Source organism: Orcinus orca, chromosome 4, assembly GCF_937001465.1.
Source record: "Orcinus orca chromosome 4, mOrcOrc1.1, whole genome shotgun sequence".
NCBI lineage: Eukaryota > Metazoa > Chordata > Mammalia > Artiodactyla > Delphinidae > Orcinus > Orcinus orca.
The window spans coordinates 38,926,972-38,944,216 of NC_064562.1; the positions used below are offsets into that span (position 1 = coordinate 38,926,972).

Below are 17,245 nucleotides of genomic sequence, written 5' to 3' on the forward strand. Positions count from 1 at the left end.
GCAATGTTATTAAATAAATACACTTAATGATTATCACCGTGTAATTTTTTTATATCCCTAGCATCTCACACTGTACCTGGTACACAGTAGACAATATGTATTTTATAAACTAAACATCTCCCACATCAATTTGGTTACTAAGTCTTGTGGATTCTTTCTCTCAAATCTGTCCCCTCCTCTCAATTCTTGAAGCTTCTGCTCCCGTTAAAGTCCTCATCATTTCTCCCATCTTCAAAAAGTCACCCCTGACCTCCTTGCCTCCCTCTAGACACTGCTTTATCCTTTTTCGCAGCTCAGAAAAGTTTTAAAATGAGCAGTGTACACTCACTTTGTTTCCATTTTTAAAACTTCATTCTTTTAAATTTATTTTTAACTATGCAAGCAATACATGTACATATTTTCTTCTCCTCAGAGGTAACTATGATTTTCAGTTTGTTGATTATCCCTGCAGACCTTTCTATGCATTTATATACATAAATAGAGAGACAGGGAAATGTTTGTTGTGTTATTGGGAAGGGACAGATTTATACAATGGCATCAGGATCTATGGTTCAGCCTGCAAATTTTTTTTTCACTTAAGACCATGTCCATGTAAGTCCATATAGATCTACCTTATTCTTTTAAACTGCCAAATATAATTGATACAGTTGTACCATAGCTCATTTAGTTGCTCTATAGGTGGACATTTAGATTATTTAAAATGTTTTAATCCTTGACCAGTGCTGCAGTGAACATCCTTTCTAAATGCTTTTCATGAACATGTTAATTGTTTCTCTAGACTGTATACCTAAAAGTGGAACTGTTGGGCCATAAGGTATTCACATTTAAAATTTTAATAGATACTGCCAAAATTGCCCTCTAAAAAATATTTATCAATTTACACTGCCACCAACATGAATGAAATGACCTGGAGTTAATGGATATTATGCCATCTCTTATTTTTGCAAATTTGATGGATAAAAAAATATTTTCATTGTTTTATTTTGCATTTCCCTAATCACTTGGTGAAGTTACCTGACATTTGGATGGAAGGTGCTAATTGATCTTTGTTTTTTAAATTTTTTTTCTCCCTCCAAAAAATTTCCTTGCCAAAATCAAAACATCACTATTTTTTTTCTCATTCATCGTTTCAGCCAGCCAAGCCAGGGACTTGTTGTCAAAGATGCTAGTGATTGACCCAGCAAAAAGGATATCAGTGGACGACGCCTTACAGCATCCGTACATCAATGTGTGGTATGATCCTGCCGAAGTGGAGGCGGTAAGTCTTCGGCTTATTTTATTTTCCTTCCAGAAACAAATCATAGTAACTGGGTGCTCCATGGTGTGAACTGAAGGAGAATTAGAATCCAAAAGAATACTCAAAGGACCTTCATAAAATTCCTAAGTCACAAAGCTATTACCTTCCCTAGTAAAAGTTATTTTCTTCAGCCTGTGTTTTGAGTTGTGTTTCTTTTTCAGGATTTCCTATGAGAGATGGTGATTTAGTCCAACAAACCTTGGCTGTCCATGAAACACTTCCATTAGTTTTTGTTAAATTGTTAACACCACCGGTGTCTCCTCCTTTATGTTTAATTATCAGCCTATCCTGTTGCAAACTAAGTAACAGAAAACGTAAATAAGTCTCTTTGCCTCTATTCCGATAAGATGCCTGTCTTTAGTAAAGTGTGGTACTAACAACATTTAGATTATAAAGTTTTTACTAGGCCGTTGGTGCCTTTGTGAAGCCTTGCATAAATCAGATGAGAAAAATCGGGTATTCCAATAAGGACACTATTTCAGATTGGTTCTAAATTTCAGGTTGGTTCTTACCAGAGTCAGATATATCTCCATATTTTCCAACCAGATATAGTTTAAGAATCTTCTCAGAAGCATAACTCTTTTCAATTTTTAAATTATTTTTCAACCATTTGCTGCCTTCTCTTCAATCACTTTCTTATCTCTCTGCCTTTCTCCTTTTCTCTGTATGGAGCCAGGGCTGCTCAGGGCACAGGGCTATTGTTTTGCCCATGTGTGTCCTGTAGGCCTCCCAATAGGAATGTCCTCTTGTCCCTCTTTTTGTTTGTTTGTTTTCTTGTGAACTTCTTTATACCCCAAGATATTCTTGGCCCGGACAATTTTTGCATTGTTTTGACTTCTTTTCCTCTGCTTCATTGTGTGCTTGCCCATGTTAGAGATGCTAAATTCAAGGGTGACATTAATTCTCATCTCTTCACCCTCCACTGGAGAAGTGAGAGCTGACAGATGGGAGTGAGGATCAGGTAGAATCAAACTTTATAGACATAATATTCAAAAAGCGACTTTTCATAGTAACCCAGCTCTTAAACATTCAAAAGTTTCAGAGAAGACACTTCAGTGATAAATGACTCTTCCTGTGTGGAAACTGAGGTATAACAGTCTCTCATAACATTTTCTTAAGATCTGCTCTCTTAAGCAGTTTTACAACAATGCTGAAATTTTAATTTGATTTAAATTAATTTTTAGTCACTTGATTTTATTGTTACAAAATAAAATCCCCCAAATTAATTATTTATGAGTTTACTTCTAATGCTCTTAAAACTAAAAATACTAATGTTCTTACAGCTAAAAACTAGAATCTCTTCCAGTCTCTCATTCTTGGGAAATACTTCAAAGAGGTTCCTGGGGTAGAATGAAATAATGAAATAAGTAAGAGAAAGTATGATGTATATGTATGTAAAAATTAAGCATAAGAATTTTTTCTCTGATTATTTTTGAGGTTATGCTGATAAAAATTTTAGACAAACATAAATTATTTGAAATTATTGTTCTTCACTTATTTTGATATTTCAAATCATGTGGCCTATGTATTTTTCCATATATTTAATGTAATGTGTATAATCTGTTTTTAATGGATTGTGACCTAGAGTTTAATTGGAGTCATAAAGTCTGCATTTGTAATTCACTTGTAATCATATTGCCTGTAAAAAAACAATTGCTTAGAATCTGTAACAATATATTAATGAGTAGTATCAATGGGTTTTTTTGTTTGTTTTTTGTGTTATTTTTTTGTGGTACGCGGGCCTCTCACTGCTGTGGCCTCTCCCGTTGCGGAGCACAGGCTCCGAACGCGCAGGCCCAGCAGCCATGGCTCACGGGCCCAGCCGCTCTGCGGCATGTGGGATCCTCCCGGACCAGGGCACGAACCCGCGTCCCCTGCATCGGCAGGTGGACTCCCAACCACCGCACCACCAGGGAAGCCCTATCAATGGATTTTAACTTAATTTTAACTTTTTATGAAAAATTCCTTTGAAGGATAGAAAGATAAAATTTAGGGTACCTTACATGGCTAGAACCTTTTTCTCAGCCATTTCAATATTGTCAAAATAAGTTTCTTTGGAAGAAAATAGAGTCAAGTAGAGAGTGATAAAGGAAAAACTGCAAGAGAATGTGATATCTTCAGGAAAAATAAAGAATAGAGAAATACTATGTGTACTAATCTGTTAACCATACTACAAGCTATCTTATCACGTTTCCAAAAGTTCCAACGTACAAAAATGAAAAGAGGAGAGCATATGAATGCTGTCATAACTGTAAGAGAGAAAATTATTCATGGAAAAATGAAGTTGAAAATGTCAAAAGTTGAATGTCAAGGTTAATATTCATCTATTTGTGTAATATTACATCAATTTTGAAGTTAGAACTGCTCAAATTATTAGCAAGTTCTTATTCAGATAATGTTCAGAGCAACAGAAGTATGTACCCTGAACACGAAGGCCACATTTCCTGTCAATGCTTTTTCATAAAACAATTGGGAGGTATTCTAATTCTGTTTCAGTATTCATCAAGGGGAGTACAATAGCATACACAAATGCAATTTATTGAGCTGTATGCAATGCTGCAGATATGGAAAGATGGGTTAGGTTAAAATTTCTGTTCTGCCACTTACTAGCTGACCTAGGTCAAGTTTCTTAACCTTTCCTCACTCAGTTTTCTTAACTAAGAATAGGAAACAATCATACATAGTGCATAGTGTTCTAAGAATTTAAAGAGGTAATGTACATAAAGTACTTCATACAGTAGAAGTACTTCATACAGCCAGTAGAAATCATAAATTACTATTCTCATAATCATTACTATTACTGTTATGACTTTTACATGCAAGCCTTTACTACTCTTTGATGTTAGGAAAGATATATTTGGTGAAAAAAGACCAGCTGGCCAAGAAACTATAGAAATACTCTATATTTTTAAAAATCACTAAAATTTATGTAGTTTCTGCAAGATTTTAAGATGTTCGTTCTTTTTTGGCTGATGTATACCCACCACTACCTTGCCAAGTATAAAAGAATCCAGTGCCATTAATTTAAACCAAAATAAAGACAAATTACATTGTTCACAAATCCTCATTATAATTTATCTTTAATAAACTAGGGTATAGTCAGGGCTATTTGAGAGAATAAACTTGAACATATTCTCTGTGCTCTGTTGGAGGGAAATACAGAAACAGTGAAGATCAGTTGCCTTGTTTCTTACCAGATTCTTGAGTTTAGAGACCCTGCTAGGATACAGGGTGGCTCTCACCCTGCAAACCCTGAGAGTAGGGGTATGAACACACTTTAGGAGGACTTTTGTGAACTGCAAGCTAAGGAGGAGTTGATTAACTACATCTCAAGGAATATAAAACAGGAACTTAAGGAGAATATGAAATGTGACCACTTTTTAAAACATAGTTTTATGTTTTTCAAAAACTCCTGAGCACTCTGAAAGCTCCTGAGTACAGAAGCCTTACTAAGAGCTTCTGTAGTTGTTCTGCATTGCTAGGGGTGGGAGAGGGCTATGGGGAGGGAGGGAGAGAGGAGGGGGACGAGATGTGCTCAGTCACCAAACCAAAGATATCAAAACTCAAAGTAATCATCATAAGGAAGCCAACTGAAAACCTATGGGGTTAGAGAAGGACATATCTTTATTTCTCAATTCATGATAAGAAGGAAGGCTCCAGACCTGACACTGGAGCCATTGTCTAAGGTGGGACTGGTGCTGGGGTCCTGGCTCACAGCCAGTAGTGATCAGGTCCACTGTTGGAAGGCTCTGTCTTAGAGAGGCCCAGATCCAGTCCTAAATGATCAAAACATTACTCTGAGAATCTGGACAAAGGGGCAGGTTGAACCAGTCAGGCAGCTGGTATCTGAGAATTCTGTCCTCCAGTTGGCAAGCCCCAGGTATAATACTTGAGAGTGCAGAGGAGGGATGGCAGGCAACTTAGGACCTTCTGTATGGTGACTGAGTCAAAGTCACAGGAAGAATGCTAGAAGAGAGGCTTGGAACATGGGCCACAGCTGAGGATGAACTGGAGAGAGAGGCTGGGAATGTTCTGTTAGGAATACAAGTACACATGCCATCCACATAGAGACCAAGGGGAAATGGTATGACTAACCCAGTCAGTGTGGGTGGAGTGCGATTAGGGAAGCAAGGCCAGTGCTGAGTTTGTTTATTATTTCTTACCCAATTCAAGATTAATTTGGGAATTGGGACAAGGCTGGGTGGGAATTTAATCTACCCATATAGACCTCGAGTTAAACAATCTGGTCTTTAGCTCTGCAGTGAGAGAATAACCTGGGAAACAGAATAACACTTACATGTATTAGTGCTGAAGTTCGATTAAAATAAGCACTTAGAAAATGTAAGCCAAGAATAGTCAGTACTGTTACACATTTACCGTCTGTTTACAACATAAGGTAATTAATAGAGCCTTAAATGTTTTATTGTTATTAATATATACTATTTCATTGCTTTAGGGATTATGTTATTTTTTGCTGACAGTGAAATAATTTATAGGAACAAGCTAAACTATTATAAGCTCTTTTATTGCAAGGCCATCATAGATTTCATGCCCTTTGAGCAGAGTTACACTCTGACATTATTTTAGTTATCTTTTTGTCTGCCTTTGTATCTTATTGGTCATTACCAATAAGAGTGAGCACATGGAAGGGGTGACCAACCATCCAGGAAATATGCACTATTTTCAATTTTCTTGTGACATAGATATGTAAATTTTACTCTTGTGTATGTCTGGAAATATGTTCAAGGTTAATCTTAAATGAGAGCTTAAAGATCATTGTAGAATGGTTTCATGCTGCAGTTCAGCCAATATCAACATTCAGAATATAAGCTTTACAACTGTGAACAGTGACAGGGACACAGGTTCATAAGCCATGATGAGGAGAGTAGAATAGGGCTAGGCGTGGGATCAGAAAGCATTGAGAAGAGAATCAGAAGCCTGTGGTCAAAGTAGCAAAGGTTCCAGAGCTTGGTCTGAGCAATCCTGAGTGAGGGCTGGCTCTGTGAGTTGTGGACAAATTACACAGGGCAGGCAGATAAGACCAGTTCAGGAGAGGCATGTAGTCTAAAGTCTGAGGTCTGAGCAGATACCACCCTAGAAGGCATTTAAAGAGTGGCAAAGCTAAGAATATTTTCTGATTGCAATGCAAAAGTCAAGAGCAAATTCTCTTGGAACAACCCAGAGATTAGCAACAGTAGGAAGCCTAGAGAGAGAAGATGGTTTATTGGAGCCCAGGGGTGGGTTGTGATGGCCTGTCCAGTGGGAGCTGGCTAATAGACACAGAGGAGATGCAGGTGTGTCTGGCAAGAGAAATGGGGAGAAATGGCCTGGCTTCTCCCCACTGCCCCCATCTTCTTGTGGTGTCTCCCTTCTCTTGGCTGAGACCAGCCCTAAACCAGCCGATAGGTGAGCCTTGGAAATGCAGCCTGCAGGCGCCAGCCTCTGAGATACAGAGCAAATAAAGGAAAGTTGAGGACTGTATCTGTGGGGAAAGAGGCCCAAGGCAGGCACTCATCTATTCATTCTTTCCTCATTTGCAGCTCTAAAACCCCTAAGTAAAATTAAAGTAACCGATGGTTAGGCTCACTTAATCTGGAGAGGAGAAGACTGGAGGTTGGAAGAGGTAGGTGCTCAGGGGCCACACTGGGTAATAGTGAAGTAAACATTATCCCCTTAGAAACTCCTAATATTTCATTTCCTCAAGTATCTTGTAGAAATCACAAGTACTATGCCAACCTGATAGTCTGGTCATGAGAGCATTTCTCATTGGGTTTGCAATGAATGTGGGTAGTTCTCCTTTTGTATGTTGGTGTCACTTTTTCAGTTGTTTGTTATGCTGTTGATGATGGCCTGTGGAGCCAATGCTGGACAACATGTGCATGGGGGAATGAGGGATTCAGCGATATGTTTTCCTTTAGGTTGCTTTCATTCCACTCTTCTGCTGCCAAGTAGGTAAAACACACGAAAAAAGACCTCTGTCATTCTTTCTTCTTACTCACCTCTTTGTTATTTCTTCCTTCTTTGTCTTTCCTTCTCTCCTTAGCCCTTTTTCTTCATCCAGCTCCTACAGAGCTAGTCACATATGTTTCGATTATTTATTAGCAATTTGGTATTTTTCACTCTGTAAATATTTTATTAAACCCAAACTGTGTGTCCCACACTGACCTAGGTGCTGGTGATTCAGCAGTGAATTTAAAACAAAAAACACTGATCACTGCTGGTGACCTAGGTGCTGGTGATTCAGCAGTGAATTTAAAACAAAAAACACTGATCACTGATCTTCTAATTCTCTTGAATATATTTATTCAGTTAATAGCCAATGGAAATTTTTATTGATTAGGAATTTTATCACTTATTATCTCTGGACATAAATTCCTCCAAATGTGGGTTATCTACCTTACTTGACAATTTAACCTGTTTAGTATATAGGATTCTGAACGTAAGAGGAATCTGTAAAAATTGTCCCTCAATGTTAATCAGTTATAAATTGCAATGACTGTTTCCTAATCCTTAACCAGATTGCATCAATAGCTTTGAATTATATTTAACAAACTATGATAATCTATCTCTAGCTATGATATTTTAAAAAACTTGTCAGCTTTGAATATAGATCATTGTCCTGACCATGTTTTAGTAACTGAAATACATAGATTATTATTGAATAATCAAAGAATCCTGAAGTTGGCATACTAAGACTTCATATGTAGTCTAAAGATTCATCTGTAAGTGTTGACTATCTGGGGCCTTCAAACAAAATTCAAGTGATTGAGGGTGATGGTGGGAAATTATTCTCATTTCCTACTTCTAATTCTCCTGAATATATTTTTTATAGTGAAAGCTAATATTATTTGATTATGATTATCATTTGTTAACTTGCTCTGTTACCTACTTCATGAGTTAGTTATTGTTTGTATTATCTTTATCTTCACTAACTATGGTTTAACCAATTATCTTCTACTGAATTCTCTTAAATCCATAAGTTCCTAAAACAATGTGGTAAAGAATAGGCTTATAAATATATTAAATTATAAATGTATTAAGTACATTCTGCTATACTCAGAATGAATATAAATTTAAGAATGAGAAAAAATACGAGCCTTCATGAATATGAACTTGATGCGTCTAATGCTCAATCAGTCCCTCAGTAGTTTTATGTTTTTGTGATAAACCACTGAATAAAAGGTATATGTACTTGCTTCAAATATTTTATAATCTCTTTATTAAGTCAGTGAGTCTAACACCATTAAACATGAAGTATCTAGAAGAAATAATTTAAATGAGTTATAAAAGAAAACAACTCTCTGTATAGGCTATATCTCTCCCATTGAGAGGAAAGGGGATTAAAGTCTTTGTAATTGACATTTCCCTTTGGTGAGTAATATCAAAAGGTTAGGCCATGTCCTCAAGATAGCTTCTGAATAAGTAATCAATCTGAAATTCAGAAACTTCTGTTTTTGTTTCCTGATTTCCCCCAGGGGATTTAGACACATGCTTAAAGGGCTAATAGATGTTATTTTTATTTGCCTTTAGTGAGCCTGAGAAGCAAGCCAGTTTGGAAATGAAGTTTATTATATAAAACTTAATAGAAATTCTCAAACTGTAAAAAAAAGACCTTTTAAATATTATTAAAAACATAACCTGCAACATTTACATTATTTAAGAATATTTTTTAGCGTAATCTAAAAGTTTTATTGGGGAAGAAAAAGTCTATCTCACCTAAATAATAAGAAAACTAGTTTCTCTTAAATTTAATGAGTAAAAAGCCTCCATTGCTTTTCATTAAAGCCAAAAAGACTGCATGGTACTATGTCTCTGAGTATGACCTGGGATTTTACTAGGGATCGTATTACTAGTTTGCTACTAGCAATAGGATGCTTCTTGATGTTAAGTACACTCACTTTTAGTAAGAAAAAAAAAAAACTCCATTTACTTTTCTTTAGATCATTTCAATCATGCTTTTTTCCCTTGGATTAAAATTTGGAAAACTTATAAAGAGTTTTTTCTTTTCATATTTACAGCTAGATATATCACTATATGTGATAAAGCACATAAATTGAGTTTTCCCGAAAGTCCTATATGGAGCTTGAATAAAGGAAATTGTTCTCAAAAAACATTTCTCAGATTATGTCTAGCATTTTAAGAGTATCAAAAATTATAAGTAAGTTCTCTTAAATATTTTCACAAATAGGACAAACTATCCCATTTCAGAGCAAGGAAAAGAATAATTAACAGCGGTACCTCAAATATTTAATATCATGGATTTCATTTCCACAGTATGTTATAGTATTCATTAAGTGTTTTAAATTTGACAATCAGTCTAAATGTTTTCCAAGTGTTCATCACTAGCCTGGTCTATAATTGGGGTCCTGGTCACTGGTGACCTTTTGCTGTTAGGGGTTGGAAAGACTAAGAGGTTACTGAGTGATGTTTTAAGGTGAAACATTATTCTACTCTCTCCATTCTAAAACTGCCATCATTTAAATTCCTTTTTCAGACTAAGTGTTCCTCTGAATTCTTTCAAATATGATTTATTCTACTCACAGAGAGTTAATAAATTGGCTGAATCCCTCTCTCAGCTGTTCTCTCCATCTGTTCTGACACACGGACTACCTCTTTGAGTCTTATGATTTCTTATTATTGCAGCATACATCATGCTGAGAAAAAGCTAGTGCGACACCCTGGCAGGCTTAATTTGAGAAATAGTTTAGTGCCATCTATCTGTCACAGAAGACCCTTTTAGTGCAGAGTTGAACTCTAAGTAGGTTTATTATACTCAGAATGTATATAAATTTAGAAATAAGTAGAAAGAAACATGAACTACAATGGATATGAATTTGATGCACTCCAATTATGTGTTTAATTATAGAAAGAGAAATTTGTATTTTTTGATTCTCATTTGCTTGCTTAAAGTTAAATCGATGTCTCTAATTCCTAATATCTGCCGTTTGTGGAATTCTAAATTTCCATCTGTTTGTACTGATGTATCCTTTTCAGCAGCAAAATGTGAGCAGTTTACAAACTGCCTTCTAAGGAAAAATATAACTTACATTACAGTTCATATGCCCAGTACCTCAACTGTTAAAGTGAAAATATCTTCTGAATCACATTGGGATTGTTTTGATGCCATGTTGTTGGGAGCTTGTCAAAATGTTTGTTGTAGATAGATTTAGCCACCTGCTTTTAGTGGCTCCTCTCCCTACATGACTTACAAGAAGAACAAAACTTTGCTCAAATATTAATTCATTTGTCTTTAATTTTAGCAAATTGTTCTACTGAAGAAAAACCTCCTTGATTTCAAATCATTGGGATGTTCAGATTTCACAGAACACCTATAGTTCTCAAGTGTCAAAACTGGAGTAGTTGAATAGTTCATTCTCAGGAGATACCTGTTTTGCTGACTGGTAGAGCCTATGATCAGGTTTTTCTTTTCATATATTACCTTGAGCCCTTTAGGAAGTGAATATTGTTAATCTCTTGAATAGAGCACTGAAGGGGAATTCTTTTAAAAATGTGGGAAGGGAACAGAAATTGGTTTTTTAGAACATTCCACAGCTGGTGATCTCTGAAAGCAAGAGTTATAATGTCCTGTCAGATTCTCCCAAATCTATGATTTTTTTTTCTTTTTTCCTAGATGACTTCTAGTTATTATGAGATCCACCCACTTAACTCAAGGGAGCAGGTATTTTGTGAGAGCGTGTTTTATTTTCTTAATATTTTCATCCTGGAAAGAAAGAGATTACTCATTGTGGCATCTGTCTAAGGTGCCACAAAGTAGTATAATCCACAAACTGTGAGAGAAAAAAAAAAGAAAACAAGTAATGCTTTCCCCTGTCAGAGCCACTCCTAAGAGATAAGCAAAGAAGTCAATATTGGAACTTGTAAGGTTTTCTGTCAATGAAAACTTACCAAATTTTATAGTAAGAGGAAGACTAAAGAGGAGGAAAGAAAGGTCGGTCAGAAGAGAGAATCTCTGTTGGACGGCTTTGCCTTGAGATAAGTAGAAGTCATAAAAATGGCTAATCTCTAGGAAACATAACTTACTTGGTAATTTGCATTCCTGCCTTGTTTGTCTACCTGCAATGTTGCTAAAATAATCAAACTAGACTGTTCCCTCTCCACAATTTTTTGTCTGTCCTAAAAGAATCTCCTCTAAAGTACTGTGTATATAAGTTCAAGTGTAGCTCTAAGGCATTCCTGCCCACCCTTGTATCATTATGAGTGTCTTCAATATAGAACCTTTATTGATAAAGAAACTGATACTGCTCGGCAGAGGTGGTGATATTTTCTGAAAGGCCCATATGTTATTATATATAAATACTGTAATTTAAAGGCCACCTCTGTTCTATTCCCAGCAGTAAAGCTTATTTGGTGGGTAGCCCTGTTCAAGTTTCTAAATCTGCTCTGGTTTTCTACTTAAAATGTTTTTCTGTCCCATCTTTACCAGATTCAATGAGGTTTAACTGTGTGATGAACTTTTAAAAAGTACATTCTCCTTTTTAAAAAATCCCCCAATACACACATGCCCGTCATGCACAGTTCAACATAACAAATTCTTATTTTTTTCGTGTGCTATGTTGAGCACTGTTCCAGAGTTAAAGATGCACAAATGAGGGAAACACTTCCCTACCCTGCTGAGCTCATGATCTAGCACTAAGCTTTCTTATTCTGTCATTCATTTAACCTAGAGTTTCCTTGGATGAGACTCTGAGGGCTGGTAAAAAACATACTGAAATTATATGCCTATAATTATATGTGTATATCTTCCTAGGGATATAGTTCATGGGCTTTATGAGATTTTTAGAGCTTTTACCCCCAAATTTAATTCTTAATATTTAAAAAATGCTAGCCTGATACAGAAAGTTTTGGATGAGGGAGCTGCCAAAATATGTGTAATTGACTGTTAGAGTTGGCTATCAGTCATAGACATAGCCAAAAGACTCAATGCACTTCTTAGAAAATCTCAGGTTATTTCCTTGAGGTAATTTTTTATTTGTATAGAAAGACCCCTTCATTTATAAAGGTTCTTCTTTTTTTAGGTAGGGGATGTAAGGAGAAGGGACAGGTAAATATCAAGCACTATGCTTCCAATTTTCATTACGATTTTTAAAATTTATTGAAAATATGAAAAAGATTTCTGTGATTCTAGGCAAGTTAAAATGGCATTTCTTCAAGAAACAGAAATTAATACCAGTGTCTACTTTTCAAGTAGCTAGCTCTTTTCTTGTGCTATGAAACTTTCAAGGCTTCAGTTGGCAGGTGGCTCTATAGCTTTATGATGGCATTGTTTTGTATGAAGATCAGACTTCATGAGAATGACAGGTCCAACTTTCCTCATATCTTGCTTCCGTTTTGTTTCTCCTAGTTAAGGACTTACTTCCTTTGCACTACCCATTTTTCCCTGAGGTATTTGTCTCCAAAGATTTTTGTTTCTTTATCTGTTGTTTATTGTAACATAAAAGTGAAACAAACAAATGAACAGCAAAAACACATAAAAAGGCCTAATTTCTTCGCTATGCAGGGGGTGATCATAGGGTCAAGTTAATCAACCATCTCATTTCAGAAGTCATGCTTAGAGTTGGTTATGCTATCAAGGTTAGGAGGTAAATTGAGAAATTTCACATTCTAGGATAGAAGGGAAATAATAAGAAATTACAATCCTTAATGATGCTGAAAATGAATGTGTGGTTATGTGAAAACAAACAGTTATTAAACCTGAAAGATGTTTATTTTGACTTTTAAATTAAAACTATAGAGATGAAATCAGCATGTTATCAGAACTGTCCTTAGATCAAAAATTTATGGACTGGACGTTTGAGGAGCTGCAGAATCAGAAAAAAGAGAAGCCAGGAAGTGTTCTTGAGTGCTAAATCGTGGTAACCTTCAGATTCAGGGAAAAGGCTTGATGTGAACATTTTCTTCCCAAGTGTGGAACCATTGCTTAGGCCCTGGGGCATCCATTACCTGTGAGCAGAGGGCAGAATGGATTCATGCAACGATGAGACAGAATATTGAAAAGGTTACACTCCCTTTTTATAAGTCTATTAAAAGTTTATGGTCTTTCACAGAGTATATGCTGTAATAAAATTATTATGTCTCTTTTGAATGGCAAGACAGTCGTAAGAATGATAAAAACCACTTCTTTAGCTTGCTACAGGTTTAATTTGGGACTCACAGGGTCATTTGTGGAATATTGGCCCACAATATCTTGTGAAAGAATGGAATTTTTTGCTTATGAAAAATGCTTTTAATTGATAACCCAAAGAAATTCCCCACAGTTTCTAATTCCAGGGAGGATCTGATTTCCATCTTTATGTGCTTTTTGAAAACTGAATTCTTTTCATGTTCCTCTGAAAGAAGAGAGGGATAAAATAGCTATGCTTCAGGCACTTTTAATGAAAATGTCTTATCTAAGATGTTTGTTATTTTGGACTAAGTCCAGCAGAAAGCATTTCTGGTGACTTCGTTTCATGACATATACACCAGAATGCTGTCATCATGGTACAGCAATCTGTCACCACTTCTTTTTCTGAAGTAGGCTTGCTCATGTTCCCTGTTCCATCGCCTTGTGAATCCTATTTAATCACAAAGAAAAGTTTATTCCTAGCCAGAATTCTTGCACATACACTCACAGAGAAGTTCTTAAGTAATGAGTAGCTCCCCCATGAATAAAAGGCTTAGCAACAAAGCAAAAATTTGACTTTCAATGAGTTAATTTATAATATTGTGGCAAACACCCTAGCTTCCTCAGACCAAGGGGTTCTAGGCAATGGGCGAAGACAAAGAGCTACAGAGTGTGGAGACCAAAATTGTCATATAGGGGTACAGTAGAGCACAATGGAAACCACTCAGGATCCACAATTAGACAGGGACTCAAGGCCTCATCCTACCTTGGATGGGTTCACTTCTTTCATTCCCTAAATTTTTATTGAGCTTCAATTATATATGGCCATTGAGAATTCATTAATTATAATAATAAAAAGACCTAGTTCCTATTATTTAGTTGCTTATAATGTAGTAAGTTTGATAGACAAGTAAATGAGAAGTTTTAACCACTCTGGTAAATTCTATGAAAAGGAGGCACAAGGTACTACAGACACCAAAAGAATAATGCATTACCCAACTTTTAGTAGACAAATGAGACTTTCAGGAGGAAGAAAAGTCTTAAATGGGATGAAAAGGATGGGCAAGAGTTAGCCAAATGAAATGGGGGTTGCAGAGTAGGATCTTCTGAGCAAAGGAGGCAATGTGTTCAAAGGCCAGGAGAGAAGAGACATCTTCTTGCAGTTAATATGAGGAACTGTGTGAGGTAATTCATCATGACCAAGGAAGATACCAGGTCAGGAAGCACAGAAGGAGTGACCGTAGGAATATTAATCAGAGATGTCTGTTTTAGGTAGACCATTCTTTCTGACTGGTTGGGGTGATGACTATTAGAAGAAAGAGCAGTTAAGAAGCTGGTGAAGTAGTTGAGATAAAAGATGATAAAATAGGGCTTCCCTGGTGGCGCAGTGGTTGAGTGTCCACCTGCCGATGCAGGGGACACGGGTTCGTGCCCTGGTCCAGAAGGATCTCACATGCCACGGAGTGGCTGGGCCAGTGAGCCATGGCCGCTGAGCCTGCGCGTCCAGAGCCTGTGCTCCGCAACGGGAGAGGCCACAACAGCGAGAGGCCCGCGTACCGCAAAAAAAAAAAAAAAGATGATAAAAAATGAATTTCAATGACAGTGAAGATGAAAAAAAGAATGACAGATTCCAAGGTGTTTTTGGTGGTATAATTGTCACAAGTAATTTGCATCTATGAAATGCCCTAACAGGGTTTTAAGAGATAGGATATTATATGTGAAAATGCTCAAATAAACTTTAAAAAAACATCATGTTACTAAAGAGAGACTTTTTAGTTTGTGAGTATAATTGAAATAGTTTCAACCTAATGGTTGTAATCTATATGACATGAGATTCTCTTTCTTTTTTTTCATTTAATTTTCATTTTATATTATAGTTGATTTACAATGTTGTGTTAGTTTCAGGTGTACAACAAAGTGATTCAGTTATATATATACATATATCCATTCTTTTTCAGATTCTTTTCCCATATAGGTTATTACAGAATATTGAGTAGAGTTCCCTGTGCTGTGCATTAGATCCTTGTTGATTATCTATTTTACATATAGTAGTGAGTATATGTTAATCCCAAACTCCTAATTTATCCCTCCCCCCACTTTTCCCCTTTGGTAACCATAATTTTGTTTTTGAAGTCTGCAAGTCTGTTTCATAAGAGATGATTCTTAATGGGATGTGTGGGATATGTTAGACTCTTGTGAGCAAATTATTAATTAGAAATAACCTTTCATCCTCAGGTGATTCTGTTCCTTACCCAATCACTGCCCCACCCCCTCAGTACTCTGTCCCCACCACAGATACCTTAGAAATTATTACTCTAAGAACAACTTGAGGACAAGGGTTTTGTCTCATTCATCTGCATCATCTGTGTAACTACTTGTTCCTAGCACACTGCAGATTTTCAAAAGAATTAATTGAATTAAGGAAATGTTTTAATCACCTTTGTATTGACTATTTTATTTAACCTTCCCATCCATGTTCCTATTCTGCATTACCCCAGCCAAAAGAACCCCTACCACTACTTCGGGGTACTGTTATTCCTATTGTACAAATTTTTAAAATGACTTTTACACCGTCCACAGCCAAAATCCTTGGTTCTAAGCCAGTGCTCATTGAACTATGTCTCAGTATCCTTTAAAAAGTTCTATTATTCTTTACAAAGGGGGGTCTTTTAATAATTTATGTAATCATGAAATTTAGAATAGAAATGGATTTACAATAATATTTGCTACTTTTTTTTCTGTTAACATCTTGTGTATAAAAGTGGTACATGGGGCTTCCCTGGTGGCGCAGTGGCTGAGAGTCCACCTGCCGATGCAGGGGACACGGGTTTGTGCTCTGGTCCGGGAAGATCCCACATGCCGCGGAGCGGCTGGGCCCATGAGCCATGGCCGCTGAGCCCACGCATCCGGAGTCTGTGCTCTGCAACGGGAGAGGCCACAACAGTGAGAGGCCCATGTACGACAAAAAAAAAAAAGTGGTACATGAACATTTACTTATATAATGTGCTAAGCGTATGGAATCTAGGTAGGTAGAAGGGGCAGTAATTATTAGATTAGCAGAGCACTTTATACCTAATTGAAAAATTGCATTGATCCAAAATCTTTATGTCATGTTCTAAGATTTTCAGAGAGATCAGTGCTAGGAGAGAAAAGAAGTAGAAACTCGTAATTTAAAAAGTGTATATTTTTACACTAATGATGAAAAATCTGAAAGAGAAATTAAGGAAACACTCCCATTTACCACTGCAACAAAAATACCTAGGAATAAACCTACCTAGGGAGATGAAAGAACTGTATGTAGAAAACTGTAAGACACTGATGAAAGAAATTAAAGATGATACAAACAGATGGAGAGATATACCATGTTCTTGGATTGGAAGAATCAACATTGTGAAAATGACTATACTACCCAAAGCAATCTACAGATTCAATGCAATCCCTGTCAAATTTTTTACAGAACTAGAACAAAAAATCTTAAAATTTGTATGGAGACACAAAAGACCCCAAAGAACCATACCCTCTTTCACTTGTGGTGGGAATGTAAAATGATACAGCCATTATGGAGAACAGTATGGAGGTTCCCTAAAAAACTAAAAATAGAATTACCATATGACCTAGCAGTCCTACTACTGGGCATATACCCAGAGAAAACCATAATTCAAAAAGACACATGCACCCCAATGTTCATTGCAGCACTATTTACAATAGCCAGGACATGGAAGCAACCTAAATGCCCATCGACAGACGAATGGATAAAGATGTGGTACATATATACAATGGAATATTACTCAGCCATAAAAAGGAAGGAAATTGGGTTTCCCTGGTGG

At 36.4% G+C, this 17,245-nt stretch overlaps 1 protein-coding gene across 14 annotated transcripts in view; it reads left to right on the top strand.

Annotated features, from left to right (window-relative positions):
- MAPK10 (mitogen-activated protein kinase 10) overlaps positions 1–17,245 on the top strand; it is a 637,325-nt gene that overhangs the window by 588,530 nt on the left and 31,550 nt on the right. For all 14 annotated transcript variants that reach the window (XM_049709104.1, XM_049709107.1, XM_049709100.1 and 11 more), the window contains one exon: positions 1,134–1,258. In XM_049709104.1, the coding sequence (XP_049565061.1) occupies positions 1,134–1,258 (125 nt within the window). The remainder of the gene's footprint in view (positions 1–1,133; positions 1,259–17,245) is intronic.